This window comes from Delphinapterus leucas, chromosome 19 (genome assembly GCF_059928025.1).
Source record: "Delphinapterus leucas isolate spDelLeu-1000000601 "Yukka" chromosome 19, BTC_Dleu_Yukka2, whole genome shotgun sequence".
NCBI classification, from domain to species: Eukaryota; Metazoa; Chordata; class Mammalia; order Artiodactyla; family Monodontidae; genus Delphinapterus; species Delphinapterus leucas.
In genome coordinates this window covers 41,810,086-41,831,882 of record NC_143147.1, presented here as the reverse complement: position 1 = coordinate 41,831,882, position 21,797 = coordinate 41,810,086, and the positions used below count along the sequence as shown (strand labels likewise).

The 21,797-nt window shown below is 36.2% G+C and overlaps 1 protein-coding gene across 4 annotated transcripts in view; it reads right to left on the bottom strand.

The window, feature by feature from the left end:
• MED13 (mediator complex subunit 13) overlaps positions 1-21,797 on the bottom strand; it is a 95,065-nt gene that overhangs the window by 8,415 nt on the left and 64,853 nt on the right. For 3 of the 4 annotated variants that reach the window (XM_089900958.1, XM_022552737.3, XM_089900960.1), the window contains 11 exons: positions 21,357-21,518; positions 17,491-17,714; positions 15,660-15,849; positions 14,288-14,750; positions 12,875-13,094; positions 12,019-12,210; positions 11,234-11,457; positions 9,062-9,204; positions 2,994-3,152; positions 2,690-2,875; positions 544-692 (listed from right to left, as the gene is read on the bottom strand). In XM_089900958.1, the coding sequence (XP_089757084.1) occupies positions 544-692; positions 2,690-2,875; positions 2,994-3,152; positions 9,062-9,204; positions 11,234-11,457; positions 12,019-12,210; positions 12,875-13,094; positions 14,288-14,750; positions 15,660-15,849; positions 17,491-17,714; positions 21,357-21,518 (2,312 nt within the window). The remainder of the gene's footprint in view (positions 1-543; positions 693-2,689; positions 2,876-2,993; positions 3,153-9,061; positions 9,205-11,233; positions 11,458-12,018; positions 12,211-12,874; positions 13,095-14,287; positions 14,751-15,659; positions 15,850-17,490; positions 17,715-21,356; positions 21,519-21,797) is intronic. The other variant, XM_089900959.1, reaches the window with a different exon arrangement.

Below are 21,797 nucleotides of genomic sequence, written 5' to 3'. Positions count from 1 at the left end.
AATAATCAAATAACCACTATATATAATTTCATTCAAATAATGATGTTATTCAAATGAAGCCCAATTAGTTTTGAGTTCAAATAGAATGACACGACAGCCTGCTTCCATAGCCGCTAAAAATAAGGGGGGGCGGGCGCACGCGAGAGTCAGTGTTTTTTCTGTTCTTATTAGAAAATTATTTCCTTTATGTTCCTTGTCACAGCCCTGATACGAATGGCAGCTCTTAGAGTAATATACTGATTCTCAGATAATATAATCCTATATCCTGCTATGGTGAAGTAGCAGGAAAACTATTAAATATAAAAGAAGGATTAATGCCAAGTAGTCTAGAAAATACAAAGTCCGAGAAAGCAGAACCTTAGAGACTCTCTTAATAACGTACAACTCAACATACTGATGTCTCTAAGGTAGAAGTACATGAATGTACTGCTGTAATGTTCTTGCTAATTTTCAAGGAAAAAAAGTCTTCTATTTCATTGATATAATCCGTTACTAAGTTAATGAATGACACTTAGATAAACTGAACTTTTATAACAAGGTTACCTTGCCAGCATCACCTCCATGGGGGTAATGAGATCCTGGAGAATGAACAGGAGATCCCGTTGGAGATGCAGGAAGGATATTAATGATATCAGGGTCAAGATCATCTCCTGTGTCTAGCAAATCAAAGATACCCATTCCATCTGCTCCATCTATATAGGAGGAAGAAAAAAATTAAATACTCCATTTTTCATATCCTATGGTCATTTACAGGAGAGAGTTAATGGACTTTAACCAAAATGAGTTAATCAACATCTACCGAATGTCTACTATGTGCCAACTATTGTGCTGGGAGCCAAATAATCGACTATGCATAAATAAGCATGTGGTAGTCTGAATAATGGCCCCCCAAAGATGTCCAAATCCTAATCCCAGGAATCTGTGAATATGTTACCATAAAGAACTTTGCAGATGTGATCAAGCTAAAGATCTTGAAATCGGGAGATTATTCTGGATTATCCAGGTGGGTCCAATGTAATCACAGGGGTCCTAATAAGAGGGAGGCAGTACCATTAAGAGTCAGTGAAGATGTGACTATACTAAACTGCTGGCACTGAAGATGGAAAAAGGGGCCATGAGAAAGAGATGTAGGTGGTCTCTAGAAGCTGGCAAAGGCAAGCAAACAGATTCTCCCTTACGGCCTCTAGAAAGAACCAACCCTGCAGACACCTTGACTTTATAGCCCAGTAAGACTGAGTTTGGACTTCTGACTTCCAGAACTGTAAGACAGTAAATGTGTGTTGTTTTAAGCCACTAACTATCTGGTAATTTGTTACAAATAGCAATAGGAAACTAATACAAATGCTGGAAATGAAAACACATTTAAAATGAGACCATTCACGACTAATTCCTAAATTCTTTACTATTAAAATATTCAAGTTACTGTATAACACACTAAAAGAGGAGAATAATTAATACCCATACTTGCGATTTTAGAGAGATGCCATTTTCTAAGGTAACCACTCAGAGCAACAATGGAATATCACTTATTTTCTCTTCTACTAAAATGCAATCAATAGGTTCATCTAGAAAACTTACAAATTACTATATTATTCTGGCAAATCAAAATACAAAAGAATATAAAATGACCTGCAAAGTCATGTACAGGGAACTCAACAGCACGTACATAAACCTGTACATTGGGACTTCCCTGGTGGCGCAGTGGTTGGGAATCCGCCTGCCAGTGCAGGGGACACTGGTTCGAGCCCTGGTCCGGGAGGATCCTACATGCCATGGAGCGACTGGGCCCGTGAGCCACAGCTACTGAGCCTGCGCGTCTGGAGCCTGTGCTCTGCAACAGGAGAGGCTGTGATAGTGAGAGGCCCATGCACCGGGATGAAGAGTGACCCCGCTTGCCACAACTAGGGAAAGCCCTTGCACAGAAACGAAGACCCAACACTGCAAAAATAAATTAATTAATAAACTTCTACCCCCCAACATCTTCTTAAAAAAAAACCTGTACAAATATTTTATGATCCATGTTGACTTTTAAAATAAGTAAACATTTATGGGATAATTCATAGCACTAGTTCTGATATCAATAAGGTAGAAGAATGGTTGTATTAGTTTCCTGTTGCACTTCAACAAATTACCACAAACTCGTTGACGTGAAACAACATACATTATTCTCTTACAGTTCTGGGGGCGAGAAGTCCAAAATCAGTTTTATTGGGTTGAAATCAAAGTGTTAGTCATTAGGCCAAAATGAAGGTACTGGCAGGGCTATGTTCTCCCTTGAGGTTCCAGGGGAAAATCCGTTTCCTTGTCTTTTCCAGCATCTAGATCCATCTTCAAGGTCAGCGGCACAGTCATTTCTGACTTTGCTTTCCTTTGTTTCCACCACATGCCCTTCTCCTCTTTTGTGTACAGTCAAATTTCTCTCTATCTCCCTCTTATAAGGATCTGTAAGATTGCATTTTGGGCCCACCTGCATAAGCCAGGGTAATCTCTCCATCTTAGGATCCTTAATTTAATCAGATCTGCAAGTCTTTTTTTGGGGTGGGGGAGAGGGCATATAAGGTAACATTCACAGGTTTCAGGAACATTCACAGGACACAGATGTTTTGGGAGGTATTATCCACCCTATAATCAGCCACAATCATCCAGATTTATTTTGTATTTGCAAACCTGTACAGAACAATCCACCTACCATTGTTGGGATTGAAAGCTAAGTCCAAATTTTCAGTGGTATAAGTAGCTGAAGCTACTTGCACAGAAGCAGAAGTAGGAAACACAAGTATATGAGTACATGATGTATCCTGTGGGGTGTTAAGCTGAGACGTCTGCATGTTTAGAGTGGTGCTTCTTCCAAATACAGAACCAGTTGACACAGAATCTGGAAAGAAAATGAAAGGTATTTTTTTCTTTTAATAAATGAAAAATCGATTTTACAAAATACGTAGAAACTTAAGTGCATAAAGAATTAAATCTGATATAAACTAAAGATAGCTAACCTGGCATAATAACAAAAGAGCCTTGGGGTTCCATTGCTACCAAGCAAGCACTGAGAATGCTGGGAGAGTCTGCAGCAGATATACCACACATTCTACACATGTCTTTCAGCCTTTTACTTAGGGACTGCAAGTTTCGACGACTCAGCAAACAGCTCCAATCTGTGGGTATCAACAGTAAAAAACAAAAAGAAAATATCTAACGTAACAGCATTGTTAACACTGTATAGAACAAAAAGTTAAAACCTAATGGTTTTAAAATTAATGTATTCTTCAAGAGTCATCATTAAGTCAAAAAACTCTTATTGCTGACTTTACTCAACATCCTTTATCCCAACTTTAATGTACATTAATATCAATTAGGACCTGCTGAACACAGGATGAGTTGCACACTAAGCAGAAAGGGGGAAAAAAATGGAAGATGACAAGAATAGTAGTAATAACACTGGTATAAAGTTCCAATATGTCCTTTTAAAATCTGAGTTAAGCCATTTGTGGACTGGACATATGTGGTTACTCTTTAAAAACACAACAAAAAACTAGATTCTTATAACCTTTGCATTTTGTTCAGTACCTATTCCTAGATATGGTCAGAATAGTATATGAATTAACATAAAACAGAAATTAACCATTCTCCTGCAAAGTATGGCTTATAAACAGCAGAAGCAAGAAGAACTACAATCCTGCAGCCTGTGGATCAAAAACCACATTCACAGAAAGACAGACAAGATGAAAAGGCAGAGAGCTATGTACCAGATGAAGGAACAAGATAAAACCCCAGAAAAACAACTAAATGAAGTGGAGATAGGCAACCTTCCAGAAAAAGAATTCAGAATAATGATAGTGAAGATGATCCAGGACCTCGGAAAAAGAATGGGGGCAAAGATCACGAAGATGCAAGAAATGTTCCACAAAGACCTAGAAGAATTAAAGAACAAACAGAGAAGGACAATAAAATAAATGAAATGAAAACTGCACTAGAAGGAATCAATAGCAGAATAACGGAGGCAGAAGAACGGATAAGTGACCTGGAAGACAGAATGGTGGAATTCACTGCTGCGAAACAGAATAAAGAAAAAAGAATGAAAAGAAATGAAGACAGCCTAAGAGACCTCTGGGACAACATTAAATGCACCAACGTTCGCTTTATAAGGGTCCCAGAAGGAGAAGAGAGAAAGGACCCGAGAAAATATCTGAAGACATTATAGTGGAAAACTTCCCTAACACGGGAAAGGAAATAGTCCAGGAAGCACAGCGAGTCCCATACAGGATAAACCCAAGGAGAAACATGCCAAGACATACAGTAATCAAACTGGCAAAAATTAAAGGCAAAGAAAAATTATTGAAAGCAGCAAGGGAAAAACGAAAAATAACATACCAGGGAACTCCCACAAGGTTAACCGCTGATTTCTTAGCAGAAACTCTACAAGCCAGAAGGGAGTGGCATGATATACTTAAAGTGATGAAAGGGAAGAACCTACAACCAAGATCACTCTACCCGGCAAGGATCTCATTCAGATTCGATGGAGAAATCAAAAGCTTTACAGGCAAGCAAAAGCTAAGAGAATTCAGCACCACCAAGCCAGCTCTACAACAAATGCTAAAGGAACTTAAGTGGGAAACACAAGAGAAGAAAAGGACCTACAAAAACAAACCCAAAACAATTAAGAAAATGGTCATGGGAACATACATATCAATAATTAACTTAAACGTGAATGGATTAAATACTCCAACCAAAAGACACAGGCTTGATGAATGAATACAAAAACAAGACCCATATATATGCTGCCTACAAGAGACCCACTTCAGACCTAGGGACACATACAGACTGAAAGTGAGGGGATGGAAAAAGATATTCCATGCAAATGGAAATCAAAAGAAAGCTGGAGTAGCAATATTCATATCTGATAAAATAGACTTTAAAATAAAGAATGTGACAAGGAAGGACACTACACAATGATCAAGGGATCAATCCAAGAAGAAGATGTAACAATTATAAATATACATGCACCCAACATAGGAGCACCTCGATACATAAAGCAACTACTAACAGCTATAAAAGAGGAAATCGACAGTAACACAATAACAGTGGGGGACTTTAACACCTCACTTACACCAATGGACAGATCATCCAAAATGAAAATAAATAAGGAAATAGAAGCTTTAAATGACACAACAGACCAGATAGATTTAATTGATATTTATAGGACACTCCATCTGAAAACAGCAGGTTACACTTTCTCCTCAAGGGTACACAGAACATTCTCCAGGATAGATCACATATTGGGTCACAAATCAAGCCTCAGTAAGTTTAAGAAAATTGAAATCATAGCAAGCATCTTTTCTGACCACAACGCTATGAGATTAGAAATCAGTAACAGGGACAAAAAGCCTAAAAAACACAAACACATGGAGGCTAAACAATACGTTACTAAACAACCAAGAGATCACTGAAGAAATCAAAGAGGAAATCAAAAAATACCTAGAGACAAATGACAATGAAAACATGACAATCCAAAACCTATGGGATGCAGCAAAAGCAGTTCTAAGAGGGATGTTTATGGCTATAAAGCCTACCTCAAGAAACAAGAAAAATCTCAAATAAACAATCTAACCTTACACCTAAAGGGACTAGAAGAAGAAGAACAAACAAAACCCAAAGTTAGGGACTTCCCTGGTGGCACAGTGGTTAAGAATCCACCTGCCAATGCAGGGAACATAGGTTCAAGCCCTGGTCCAGGAAGATCCCACATGCCACGGAGCAACTAAGCCCGTGTGCCACAACTACTGAGCCCGTGAGCCACAACTACTGAAGCCTGCATGTCTACAGCCCATGCTATGTAACATGAGAAGCCACTGCAATTAGAAGCCCTTGCACCACCACAAAGAGTAGCCCCTGCTCATTGCAACTAGAGAAAGCCCGTGCACAGCAATGAAGACCCAATGCAGCCAAAAATAAATAAATAAATAAATTTATTTAAAATAAAACAAAAAAACCCAAAGTTAGCAGAGGAAAGAAATCATAAAAATCAGAGCAGAAATAAATGAAATAGAAACAAAGAAAACAATAGTAAAGATTAATAAAACTAAAAGCTGGTTCTTTGAGAAGATAAACAAAATTGATAAACCATTAGCCAGACTCATCAAGAAAAAGAGGGAAAGGGCTCAAATCAATAAAATTAGAAATGAAAAAGGAGAAGTTACAACAGACACCACAGAAATACAAAGCATCCTAAGAGACTACTACAAGCAACTCTATGCCAATAAAATGGACAACCGGGAAGAAATGACAACTTCTTAGAAAGATATAACTTTCCAAGACTGAACCAGGAAGAAATAGAAAATATGAACAGAACAATCACAAGTAATGAAATTGAAACTGTGATTACAAATCTTCCAACAAACAAAGTCCAGGACCAGATGACTTCACAGGTGAAGTCTATCAAACATTTAGAGAGGAGTTAACACCCATCCTTCTCAAACTCTTCCAAAAAATTGCAGAGGAAGTAACACTCCCAAACTCATTCTATGAGGCCACCATCACCCTGATACCAAAACCAGACAAGGATGTCACAAAGAAAGAAAACTACAGGCCAATATTACTGATGAACATAGATGCAAAAATCCTCAACAAAATAATAGCAAATAGAATCTAACAACACATTAAAAGGATCATACACCATGATCAAGTGGGATTTATCTCAGGGATGCAAGGATTCTTCAATATACACAAATCAATGTGATACACCATATTAACAAACTGAAGAATAAAAACCATATGATCATCTCAATAGATGCAGAAAAAGCTTTTGAAAAAATTCAACACTCATTTATGATAAAAACTCCCCAGAAGGTGGGCATAGAGGGAACCTACCTCAACATAATAAAGGCCATATATGACAAACCCAGAGCAAACACCATTCTCAATGGTGAAAAACTGAAAGTATTTCCTCTAAGATCAGGAACAAGACAAGGATTATTCACTCTCATCACTATTACTCAACATAGTTTTGGAAGTCCTAGCCACGGCAATCAGAGAAGAAAAAGAAATAAAAGGAATACAAATTGGAAAAGAACAAGTAAAACTGTCACTCTTTGCAGATGACATTATATTATACACAGAGAATCCTAAAAATGCCACCAGAAAACTACTAGAGCTAATCAATGAATTTGGTAAAGTTGCAGGATACAAAATTAATGCACAGAAATCTCTTGCATTCCTATACACTAATGATGAAAAATCTGAAAAGAGAAATTACAGAAACCGTCCCATTTACCACTGCAACAAAAAGAATAAAATACCTAGGAATAAACCTACCTAGGGAGACAAAAGACCTGTATGCAGAAAACTATAAGACACTGATGAAAGAAATTAAAGATGATACAAACAAATGGAGAGATGTACCATGTTCTTGGATTGGAAGAATCAATATTGTGAAAATTACTATACTACCCAAAGCAATCTACAGATTCAATGCAATCCCTATCAAATTACCAATGGCATTTTTTACAGAACTAGAACAAAAAAATCTTAAAATTTGTATGGAGACACAAAAGACCCCGAATAGCCAAAGCAGCCTTGAGGGAAAAAAACAGAGCTGGAGGAATCAGACTCTCTGACTTCAGACTATACTACAAAGCTACAGTAATCAAGATAATATGGTACTGGCACAAAAACAGAAATACAGACCAATGGAACAGGACAGAAAGCCCAGAGATAAAGCCATGCACCTATGGTCAACTAATCTATAACAAAGGAGGCAAGAATATACAATGGAGAAAAGACAGTCTCTTCAATAAGTGGTGCTGGGAGAACTGGACTGCTACATGTAAAAGAATGAAATTAGAACACTCCCTAACACCATACACAAAAATAAACTCAAAATGGATTAGAGACCTAAAAGTAAGACCAGACACTATAAAACTCTTAGAGGAAAACATAGGAAGAACACTCTTTGACATAAGTCACAGCAAGATCTTTTTTGTTCCACCTCCTAGAGTAATGGAAATAAAAACAAAAATAAACAAACGGGACCTAATGAAACTTCAAAGCTTTTGCACAGCAAAGGAAACCATAAACAAGACGAAAAGACAAGCCTCAGAATGGGAGAAAATATTTCCAAATGAATCAATGGACAAAGGATTAATCTCCAAAATATATAAACAGCTCATGCAGCTCAATATTAAAGAAACAAACAACACAATCCAAAAATGGGCAGAAGACCTACATAGACGTTTCTCCAAAGACATACAGATGGCCAAGAAGCACATGAAAAGGTGTTCAACATCACTAATTATTAGAGAAATGTAAATCAAAATTACAATGAGGTATCACCTCACACCAATTAGAATAGGCATCATCAGAAAATCTACAAACAACAAATGCTGGAGAGGGCGTGGAGAAAAGGGAACCCTCTTGCACTGCTGGTGGGAATGTAAATTGATACAGCCACTATGGAGAACAGTATGGAGGTTCCTTAAAAATCTAAAAATAGAATTACCGTATGATCCAGCAATCCCACTACTGGGCATATACCCAGAGAAAACCATAATTCAAAGACACATGCACCCCAATGTTCACTGCAGCACTATTTACAATAGCCAGGTCATGGAAGCAACCTAAATGCCCATCAACAGATGAATGGATAAAGAAGATGTGGTAAATATATATAATGGAATATTACTCAGCCATAAAAAGGAATGAAATTGGGTCATTTGGTGAGACGTGGGTGGATCTAGAGGCTGTCATACAGAGTTAAGTAAGTCAGAAAAAGAAAAACAAATATCGTATATTAACACATATATGTGAAGCCTAGAAAAATGGTACAGATGAACCGGTTTGCAGGGCAGAAGTTGAGACACAGATGTAGAGAACAAACGTATGGACACCAAGGGGGGAAAGCTGCGGTGGGGGGTGTGGGGATGGTGGTGTGATGAATTGGGCAATTGGAATTAACATGTATGCACTGATGTGTATAAAATTGATGACTAATAAGAACCTGCTGTATAAAAAAATAAAATTCAAAACAACACAGAAATTTAACTATTAAACAATAAAAGCACAATTTTACCTTTTAATTCTCCATGACCAATCCTTCCTAGACGGCCAATTACAACTCTCCATGGCAATGAACTCATCTGTACAAGTCCTAAGCACCACTCCCAAAGTTTCTGTAGACCAAATCTTCTAGCAGATCCTTTTTTCCGACGAGCCCTGTTGTATGGAATAGAGTCATAAATATTTCTAAAATTCCTATGATGACATTTCAAAAGAGCTCAAATTGGTGAAAAACTGGTCCCTTCATTTTAATGCTTGATATTTTTTACACAAGTCCTAAGTAAGAATATATATAAAATCACAGGTTTGACATGATAGTTTGTATTTTGTTTAATACATATTAAAATATATACTTAAAATTAAAAATTGTCCACGAACCACCAAAATTCACCAGAAACACTGCTCTATACCAGAGATTGGCACACTTTTTCTTTAAAGGGCCAACATTTTAAGCTTTGCAGGCCATCAAGATTCTTCTGCAAGAATTCAACCTGCTGCAGCACTAAAGCAGCCATGGACAATAATTAAACAAATGAGTGTGGCCAGATTTGGCCTATGGCCTGGAGTTTGCCAACCCTTGCTTCATACTTTATTTTTTTTTAAATAAATTTATTTTTTAATTTATTTTTGGCTGTGTCGGGTCTTCGTTGCTGCGCACGGGCTTTCTTTAGTTGCGGCGAGCAGGGGCTACTCTTCATTGCGGCACTCAGGCTTCTCATTTTGGTGGCTTCTCTTGTTGCAGAGCATGGGCTCTAGGCACATGGGCCCAGTAGTTGTGGTTCGCAGGCTCAGTAGCTGTGGCGCACGGGCTTAGTTGCTCCGTGGCATGTGGAATCTTCCCAGACCAGGGCTCGAACCCATGTCCCCTGCATTGGCAGGCGGAATTCTTAACCGTTGCGCCACCAGGGAAGTCCCTTGCTTCATACTTTAAATTGAAGAATATCGAACAAACCCCTCCCCCCACTTCCCAGAACAAAACAATGCTGTTTTCTGCATGCACGTCCTTTATTAGGCAAGTACATAACATTAAGTGCTCTGTGGCTGAGCAACAGTAACTACCATTTATTGAGTACTTCCTATGTACCAAGCAGTATGTCCAATCAATTTACATGTAATACCTCATTTCATCTTAACAACCCTATAAGGCAGATAAAATTATCCTCCTAATTTTACAGAGAAGTAAGCTACAGCTCAGTTGGATAAAGTAATTTTGTCGAGATCACACAGCCAGTAAGTGGCAGGACTGGGATTTGAACCCAGATCTCTATGACTCTAGAGTTGGACCTCTTAACCATCATCTCACTTCTACTTTCAGTAAAATGGCAATACATTATTTTTTTATTGGGAGGGTGGTATTATTCTTTCTCTATTCTCTTTCTCATCCTTCACAGATTAATGTTTCTATATTCTGTTTCTTCAGCGCCACTATAACCAAATAATCACTAAGTTTTTTTGCACATAACCAATTTCTGAACTTAAAAGAACAGAACGTTTAGGTAATAAAGAAGAAAATAAAGAACAGAACCAAATCTGAAAATTAAAGTTACTTCATGGATTTTTCAGGTTCTCTTAGGCAGTGTTCACTAGCCTTGAAATATGTTATTACAAGTGTCTATTAAGTGATAATTCAATGAGGCTCATCTTTTGTGACCTATTAGTTACAGTCTTCATGAATAACTGCTCATGATACCTAACTACTATCAAGAAGAATTCTAAAAAGAAGGCCACCATTTTCAGAAGACACTCCAACATTTAAAGAGGAAAATTTTTAGTAAAGAAAGTTAACTCAGTTTATTAGGGACTATATCTTAGATGGTATATGAGAAAAGTAAATGTTCTAGGATGCCTTACTAGATTTTAATTTGCAGATGGCTTTCTAGTTCCATGTTCCAAAATTTGTTAGGCTAAAATCATCACCTCAAGGTTTATTACACAGAATACAGGGGCTTTAACCTCTTTTGTCTATGTAACCGAGATAATCAAAATTATTTTTGAGTCCATTAAATTATACAATATAAATATTCACTACAAAAGAAATGAAAAGCACCCACAATCCCAAGACTTAATATTTTAATATATATACCTTCCAAACCATTTTCTATTCATTAAAAATGAAACATAATGTGCATGTATGAATTTTTTTTCAAGGGATGATACAATGATACACTTAAGGAAATAAAAGTACCTATTTGGGACATCGATGTTAATGATACAAGTTTCTAAAAGTTCTCCATATAGATCTGTGCAAGATGCAAGAATCCATCTTTGATCATGTGATAAACAGTAGCCCACGAAAAGAACATTGTATTTCTGTCCAGCTTCTCCAAATGTTTCTCCTAGCTCTGTCTGTTTATCCTTCACTGGAGCCAGAATAAAAGGAGGTGTATAAAGTCGAATACACTCTGGTCTCTGTAAAGTAAAAAATTAAGTTACTACGGTACTATACAATCACAGAAAAATCTTTTATTGAAAATAAAGATAGGGACTTCTCTGGTGGCGCAGTGGTTAAGAATCCGCCTGCCAATGCAGGGGACATGGGTTTGAGCCCTGGTCCAGGAAGATCCCACATGCCACAGAGCAACTAAGCCCGTGAGCCACAACTACTGAGCCTGCGCTCTAGAGCCTGTGAGCCACAACTACTGAGCCTGCATGCCACAACTACTGAAGCCCATGGGCCTAGAGCCTGTAAGCTGCAACAAGAGGAGCCACCGCAATGAGAAGCCCACGCACTGCAACGAAGAGTAGCCCCTACTCGCCACAACTAGGGGAAGCCCATGCACAGCAACGAAGACCCAACGCAGCCAAAAATAAATTAATTAATTAAAAAATAAAAATAAAAGAAAGATATAGTATATCTACCCATTATAAGATAACTGGAAAATGAGAGCTAATCAGAGACTTGCACTTAGTTTTGCATAAAATCATAAAATGTAGTCCTTCAATAACTTTGGTAATGGAAAACATACTTACATCAGGACTTTTAAGAGCAGTTTCCATGGCTAAACCTGGACCAAAACCAGTCAATGTTTTCACGTTGGTTGATGTTGGAAGTGGTCTCCGACACTGGGTAAAGGCCGAAAAAGCCAGGGATTTTAAATGCTGGGTATAGATTTGTCTATCTTCATGCTTCACAGGTTGCAACAGGTACTGACAGGGAACAATCTAAGAATTACAGGCAAATATTACAAATGTTAGACTTTCCACAAGAGAATAAAAAGAACAATGAGTCTAAAACTCTAAACATTTTATTAGAAAATTTAAACAAAACATAATTAAAATGATAATCTAAAGAATGATATTTTCTTATCTATTATATAGATTTTTAATGAATACTCAATTTTATTAATAAGCTATGTAAAAATCTTTAAACATTTCTACATAGCAGTTATACTGATCAATACTGCCATTGACTGCCATAGTCCTGTTGTAGTCTATAAAGAATAATTCAAATTCTCTGCATACAACTTAATATGGTTAATTTCTCTCTACTTCTAGTTTGTAACCTCTTATTTAGAACTCTAGTTTATATAAGTCCATTCTTTTCCTATTTAAGCTTATGAATTTAAAAATTAGTTTATAAAAGTAACACGGGAGAGATATTTAACATACTTAATGTGGTCTTTTTATTCTCTATTCTTACTGTTGTATCATTGCAAGTTTACCTTTTATAAACTAAGATTTCTATTATATTATTATTTATAGTAAAGTCAATATAATAGAACCTGGCCTTTAGAAAATCAATGTAGATACAGAATAGTAACTTTGAAACTTCTATCAACATCAAGCGTTTTAAATAAATTTAACTTATAACATTTATCATTCTCACCTGTACAGAAACAGTGCTCTTAACATGAGGAGGAAGAGTCTGGACCATTTCCAGAAAACATCGAAGTAACCCCAAAGTCCATACATTAGAAGAATTAGTGCTCTCATCTTTGTTTTCATATGTAAAAGGATCAATTATATAAACAACAATTGCAGGTGGATAAGTGATTGCATGGGAATCACCATCTGTGGGGATGCCCACTTTGTCCCGATCCATTGTGCTAAAATTTGAAGTAGAAAAAAGACAGTTAGGGAAAAAGTTCTCCTGTACCTTCTCGGAAGAGCATCAAAACAGGTCCTTAATACCCTTTTCCCTTTTTTCTTTTTTTTTTTTTTGGAGGGGGGGCGTGTGGTGTTGAGAGCCTCTCTAAAAATGAGGGACATCTTTCTCTCCAAAGAGAACCAAAAAGTTCACAATTTGATGGTGTACAAAGACCCTTAGCATTAAGAGGTCTTGCATTAAAAAGAAGAAACAGAATTCTTAAAACCACAGAGCATCAGAAATGTCAGAGTGCTTAGTGCTTAAGTGATAAAACTGAGACAAAGATAAGTTAAATGAGCTGCCCAAGATCACAAGGCTGGCTAGAGGCAGAGCTAGACCAAAAAGAAACCAATTCTCCAGACTTAGTCAATGTTCTATTACATTTTTAGAATATATATATTCATTTCATACTTCATAACTTCAATGGTGATTAAGCTTCATTCTTTGATGGTGATATGATTTTTTAAAACTCCAAATCTTTTTAGATGTTCAAAATGGAAGATCTAGCTGGGTAATTAAGAGTCTGCTTTTAATCACATATAAGTATAACTTTGGGCAAAACTGCATCCAGGTAGCTGAAAGATATAACCAAGCTTAGGCTAACTTAACCTATAAATCGAAAGGGAATGCCTTCTTCATAAAAGTAATAACGAGAGCTGTCACCATCGTTGTTGTTATAAATAAGTGGAAGCATTTTGTAAAGAGCATAATATGCATTATATCCTATTGCTCCCACTCTACAGATAAGAAAACATGCTCAAAAACGTTAGGTAACTTTCCTAAAGTGACATAGCCAGTAAACGACAGATTCAAATTCTGGTACAACTCTTATGCCACTGAACAGGGTCATTCAATAGTGACTTCTAGATCACTGGAGTGATTTGCATAGGCAAGTCTACTTGACAGTTATGTCACAGAACAGACTCAAACATCACAGGATAGTTAGACTAAATGGTTTTTAAGGTCTTCATTCCCACCCTGAGATTCTATGATAAAGACTTTATGAAGAGTCTTCATTATAATTTTATAGGTTAAATATTCGACATTATAAAAACTAAAATTTCAAGGATAAGACCAAAGGCTCTTTATGTTATTTGGACAAGAAGAAGCATATATTTATACTTCTGCAAAGGTTGGTATATTTAAATATACCTTTCAGACACATCAGGATGTGGCTGAGTCGGAATCGAAGACGACTCTCCAGAAATCCCAGCTGTTTGTAGAGCTGATGGTGGTTGCCCTCCTAGCTGGCCATTCTGAACTGTACTTGCTTGCGTAGACATGGATCCCGCAACACTACTGTTCATACTGCCAAAGGGTGGAAATGAAGGTAGTTTATTTGATGACATTCCACTATTCAAGTTGGAGGATGATGAAGATGAAGCTGAGGTTGTGGTCAAAGTTGAGTTAGCTGTGGCAACTGAAGAAGACATGGCAACACCTGATGTTACTGTCACAGTGCTGCTTGCTGTAGGTGCTAGGGTGGCAGATGGAATATTAGCATTTCCAGTACTTGTCATCTGAGGTGGAGTAATCAAAGGCTGACTTGTAGGGGCAACTAAATTTGGTTGGGAAAGTAGAGAGCTGTCCAATGGCTGGGAAGCAAGGTAAGGACCTAAAGACAATAAAAACAGGATATTTAATTCTTTATTTCATCTACTATGATTGGTTCTTTATTTAATCTACTATGTGAATAATAATTTCTAGTTTATACTCTTTTGGTCATTACCCTCCCCCTAATTTGCCTGCTAACAGTGTAGCAAACACTAGCTTTCTATTTCCCCTACAAGTGAAAAAAATTTTTAAGTGGAATTGAAAAATAAACCAGTTTATACAAAATAAAGAAATGGTTTCCATGAAATATAATAAAATTCTATTTCGAAGGCATAATTAATTAAATAAAGATAACAGTATCTAGCAAATTTTCATTAAACCATTCAACAAGTTCCTAGGTCACAAGTTGAATAGTGACTATACTGGGAACTAATTAAATATAAAATGGAGGAATGTTATGGGGTTCAAATTATAGGAATGTCTAATGAGGTTCAATGTTTTGGTTCTGTGTCTCTTTGGATTAAGTCTAAAGTTAAGTCCATTGATATTTAATTCAAGGGTGTTAAAAGCAAGTCTTCAACAGCTGTCATTTCTTAATTCCAACAAAGAACTGTCTCTCTGTGTTACAGAGGGAACTACAAGTTGTTTTACCTCTAAACCATTAACAAATCAAAAATCTTAATTTTAATAAACTTAAATAAAAACACAAATCTTCCTACTTGATGGGATCCCTATTGTAGTGATCAACAAACTTGTTCTGTAAAGGATCAGATAGTAAATATTTTTGCCTTTCCAAGTTACAGTCTCTGTCACAACGACTCAGCCCTGATCTTGTAGCGTAAAAGAAGACACAGACATCTGTAAATAAATGAGCATGGCTGTGTTGCATTAAAATATTATTTACAAAAAGCTGGTGGACTGGGTCATACTTTGCTAAAATGACCTTATACAATAAATATAAATTCAATACCTAGGTCATATCTGCAGACTTGTGCATAAAGCTTGAGTTTAGAAAATGCTTCACTGTTACCATCAGCTGCCTGAGAAAACCATTCTGCTACCAACTTTTCTGATAGTTTCTTTGATGCAGTAGATCCAACTCTCATGATCCCATCCGTCAATAGTCGAGAAATAGGTCTATGTTGACCCAATCGACAAGACTACAAATACAGATACAGAAATCAGAATTAGTGAGTGTGCTATAGTTTTTTAGCTCATATCATAAAATAAAGGATTTAAGCTATTTAAAAATAAGCTTTATCATTTATAACTAACATTTGCAATAATAATATCAAGGTGAAATGGTGCCACAGGTCTTTTTACTTTTCTACATTAGAAATCCATTGAATTTCTACCAAAATTAAAATATCTCCAATGAAATAAAACATCTAGATAATAATGGCACTAGATCCACGTAGTTTGAATAACGAAAACTTGCAGAATACAGAAATAACTGAACATGAATATGCAGTCATTTTAAGTTGTACATCCATCCCAATTCATGTATATAAATGCATTATCCAGCTCTCCCTCCAATTCTGCAGGCCACTAATGTTTGTTACAGAAAGCCCAATCTCAAACAGGTTTGCAACACTGGATTAAGAAAGTTTAGACAAAGGATTTCTTTACTGTAAGACTTTCAAAGGCTTTAATAAGCTAACATGTATAGTGAATCTCTAAAAGGTAAATAGATACAAAATGTCTCCCCAAACCTATCTAACTATGGAACTTTTTTCTGGGAAGATTTTGCAGGACTAGTGTTCTAAATAACACTCTTTGGAAATATTTACTTTTACAAAACACACTACAGATACCTTGCAATTAAAGTTAAGTAGAACATTAATGAGGAGCTAAACCAGCTCAAACTAACGATTGAGATTGTAAAAGAAACTAAATTTTAAAGACTAGATTTCCAAGCATTTGTGGAAAAAGGGAGATACCGTTGGCCCTTCGTATCCTTAGGTTCTGAATCCACAGATTCAACCGACCATGGATCAAAAATATTCAAAAAAAAAGAAAAAATCCAGAAAGTTCCAAAAAGCAAAACTTGAATTTTCCATGTCTGCAACTATTTACATAGCATTAGGTATGTAATGCTATGTAAATATCATCTATAAGTAATCTAGAGATGATTTAAAGTATAAGGGAGGATGTGTACAGATTATATACAAACACTATGCCATTTTATATAAGATTGAGCATCCATAAATTTTGGTGTCTGCAAGGGGTCCTAGAACCAATACCCTGAGGATATTCAGGAATGACTATAAAATGAGGTTAAGACTGTATGTTCCAGGGTACTTAAAATTTATAATCATTGTACTCAATGATGGATACAGCATGAGAATTGTAACTTAAAAGACCAGCCAAGAATTTCAGAAATAAAATGGATCTTAGAGAGGCCTATCATAGCTTTATTTTACATATGAGGTAAGTAAGGCCTAGTGTCTTAACCTGAGGTCCTAGAGAATCAAGACTAGAATTTTTATAAATGTAATTTGTTCCTGGCCATTTACAATGCTACCCTTTGTTTCAGAAAAAGATTATCTTAAATGGGACATACATGCTCTCAATGGTTTTCCCCCAGTACGGCAATTTCCACAGTGACCCATGGTGCACACATCTCACAAAGGGTCTGGCTCAAAGCTGTAAAGAATGTAACTGGCTTGTATGAGAACTAAACACCTAGTCTGACGTTGTTATTATTCTTTACCAATCAACTGAGATATCCAGTATATTTTATATATAAACATACAAATCATAAGGTAGTTTTAAAACGACACCTCTTTTTAAGCACCTACCTCATATATTGCAGTAAGATCTCTAAAAAAGCTTTTGGCTCCATTTAACAAAGCTTCATTTTCTGGACATAGTACAACATAAGCTATATCTCTTTGAGATCCATAGGGTTCCAGCATAAGTCTCTCCCAATAAGGGAGAGCAAATGGAGAAAGCACCAGAAAATCAAAATCATAACCCAACAAAAACGTGGGGATTGGCAGTGGTTCTGGGGATTCATCAGTTCCTAAATAAGAAAAGACATATTTTAAGAAAAGATTTAAAAGAAGAACATTTATTTTTATATATTATTTTTAGAATATTTAAAAATTTTATTTATTTTTGGCTATGTCAGGTCTTAGTTGCAACATGCAGGATCTCCGTTGCGGGTTCTTCCGTTGCAGCGTGCGGGCTCAGTAGTTGTGGTGCGCAGGCTTAGCTGCCCCTCAGCATGTGAGATCTTAGTTCCCCAATCAGGGATCGAACCCGTGTCCTCTGCATTGGAAGGCAGATTCTTTACCACTGGACCATCAGGGAAGTCCCAAGAGGAACATTTAAATGTCAAGAGTTAGTGTAGTCATTATTAGTAGTAAAAATATTTAATTAAAGACAAAAATACCTAAAAGCCAGTGATTGAGACTTTCACAGTTAGGAATTTGCTAAATGACCTTTTATAAAATATGTGACTTATACCGTCACTTAAATGTAAAAGAATTAGAACGAAAAACTTATTAGTACAAAAGAAGATATGGGAGGGTTTTAAAAAAAATTATATTAGTTTCAGGTGTACAACATAGTGATTTGATATTTTTATACATTATGAAATAATGACCACAATAAGACCAGTCTCCATCCGTCACCATACAAAGTTGTTATAACATTACTGACTACATTCCCCATGTGTACATTACATCCCCATGATTTATTTATTTTATAGTTGGAAGTCTGTACCTCTTAATCACCGTCACCTATATTGTCATCATTTTATTTTGAATAAACTCAAGACTGGAAAAAGCCTTTTTAAGCATAATGTAAAACCTGTCCATTTAAAAACTAATTAATCTGACAACATAAATTTTAAATTCCGGCATGAAAAAACACCATAAACAAAGCCAAACAATTAACAATAAATTGGAAAAAAGATGTGCAATGTGTATAACAAAAGGTTAATTTCCTTACCATAGAAAGGGGACCTATAAATCCGTAAGGAATTGATCAACATCCTAACAGAAAAACAGGTAAAGCATATGAACAAAGTCCACAGAAACAGAAATGCCTCTTATACATAAAAAGATGCTCAATCTCATTAAGAGCAAGGAATTTAAAATAATTAATAGCAAACAATTATAACATTTACTATGTGCTAGGTAATGTTCAAAGATCTTTACATGTATTCACTCATTTAATCCCCACAAAAACCATGAAGCAGATACTAATATCAACCTTATTTTAGAGATGAGAAAGCACGAATAGAGACGTTAAACAACATGTCCAGTATCACATAAGAAGTGGCAGAAGTGGGATTTAGAATCCAGGAAATCTACCCTCAAAGTCTGTACTAGTCTACGTCTCAAACTATAATGAAACAAACCAGTTTCTCGCATCTACTCAGCACCCTACTGGCAAGGGTTTGGGGAAACAAACATTTTACTGGTGGGAGTTTAAACCACTATCAGAGAGAGTAATTTGGCAATATATATATTTTTAAATATACACATGCTTTAAGCCAGGGATTGTGTGCATTCTAGAATAGTTGTAATGATAATGATGCAAACAATGTTAAGTCCATAAACAGTAGACTGGTAAAATAACATATGTAAAGAACAATGGAATATATGCAGCCATTTAAAAAAAAAACAAAAAACAAAAGCTCATATGTACTGAACAGTAAGGTGTAGAACTCTGCATGTGTCTACTATTTTGGCTTCAAAAAGAACGTAAAAATACTATAACAATAAATGCTGGAGAGGGTGTGGAGAAGAGGGAACCCTCCTACACCACTGGTGGGAATGTAAATTGGTACAACCACTATGGAGAACAGTATGGAGGTTCCTACCGTATGATCCAGCAATCCCACTCCTGGGCATATATCTGGAGAAAACCATAACCTGGAAGGATACATGCACCCCAATGTTCACTGCAGCACTATTTATAATAGTCAAGACATGGAAGCAACCTAAATGTCCATCGACAAAAGAATGGATAAAGAAGATGCAGCACGTATGTACAATGGAATATTACTCAGCTATTAAAAAAAAGAATGAAATAATGCCATTTGAAGCAACATGGATGGACCTAGAGATTATCATACTAAGTAAGTCAGAAAAAGACAAATATATGATATCGCTCATATGTGGAATCCAATTTTAAAAAGAAACATGTAAATGAACTTATTCACAAAACAGAAACAGACTTACACATATAGAAAACAAACTATGGTTACCAAAGGGGAAACGTGGCGGGGAGGGATAGGTCAGGAGCTTGGGATGAACATACACACACACTAGTAGTATACAAGATAGACAGCCAACAAGGACCTACTGTATAGCACAGGAAACCCTAACTCAATATTCTGTGACGATCTATATGAGAAAAGAAACTAAAAAGGAATGAATATATGTATATGTATAACTGAATCACTTTGCTGTACACCTGAAACTAACACAACATTGTATGTAAATCAACTATACTCCAATAAAACTGAAATATTTTTTAAAAAGTAGAAAAAATATATAAATACTATAATTAAACTGCATTTTTCACTGATTATCAAGTTTTTTTAAATGAAATTTAAATTATTCAGCCATTAATAAAAGGAGGAAAAGGAAAATATGAGCAAATCATCTACTACTTCTGTACATAATGCGTTCTAAAACCATGCAAAAAAAGTCAAGGACTTCAGAATAAAAACTATTATTTCAAATATGTTTTAAAAGTTCCAATTACATCCCACCTTTCAGAGACACTCTTTTTTGTTTTTTGGGGTTTTTAAAAATTTTATTTATTTTTGGCTGTGTTGGGTCTTCATTGCTGAGCGTGGGCTTTCTCTAGTTGCGGCGAGTGGGGCCTACTCTTCGTTGCGGTGCGCGGGCTTCTCATTGCAGTGGCTTCTCTTGTTGCGTAGCACAGGCTCTAGGTGCATGGGCTTCAGTAGTTGCAGCACTCAGGCTCAGCAGTTGTGGCTCATGGGCTCTATAGCACAGGCTCAGTAGTTGTGGCGCATGGGCTTAGTTGCTCCGCGGCACGTGGGATCTTCCCGGACCAAGGATCAAACCTGTGTCCCCTGCATTGGCAGGCGGATTCTTAACCACTGCACCACCAGGGAAGTCCCCAATCTTTTCTGGGTTTTTTCCCCCAGAGATAATCTTCAACAGGTAGTTCAAGCATTTTGAATGTTCCTTCCATTACAGTTGACCATGAATCTACTGTTTACCATATTGAGAGTATTCATTTGTTACTCTTGTCACAACTGGCAAATTTCTGTCTTTGTTCTTTCTTTTTTTTTTAAATGAATACCTTGGGGCCTTTTATCACTAGTATTACCCTCTCTTTTTTACCCCATTTTTCATTAACTTTTGTAAAATAGTAAACTTACAAGAAAACTAGTGTTTCAGTCTTTATTTGGCAGTATGATTCTTTCTTCACATAAAATCTTACTGGTCAGTAAAATATGTAAAAACAAGCTGTTCTTTCTGAAGTGGGATTGGAGAACCCAGTAAAGTGAATGTTGAAAACGTTCAAAGTAAGGAAGGCTAAGATTGACCACACTGGCCTTAAGTCAAGCATATGCCACCGAAATATTTAAAGATAAATGTGCTTATTAAAGTTGGGCAAAGAAACTAAGAAATGATATAAAATAAGTCAATACACATTACTATAAATTACTTACCATAAGAGCCTCGGCCAGCCATTTTATGAAATTGTTGCCAAGTGAGAGGACCTTGAACCCCCCAAGGCCTTACTGTTCTTTTTTTCTGAATAGCATCCTGAAGAACTGGCTGAAGAGATAGAAGCATTCGAAGTATATCTTGTGAGCACTGCATACTCACATCTACAACCATTAAAAAAAAAAAAGAATAAGAATTGCTACTGTCAACACAAAAATTTTTATGATAACAAGACATCTAGGGAAGTTTAGCTCTTCATCACCAAGATTAAGCATGTGCTTGTGTAGAGAACTATAGTAAGTTGTATCTAAAATGATCTGTAGAAATGATTTTTCTAGGTATTTAAAACCAAGAAGAGACAATAAAAAAGTTATTGTAACTCGTCTTCATAAAAAGTCATTCATTAGCTCATTGATCAATTTATAAATTAATCAAATAAATTT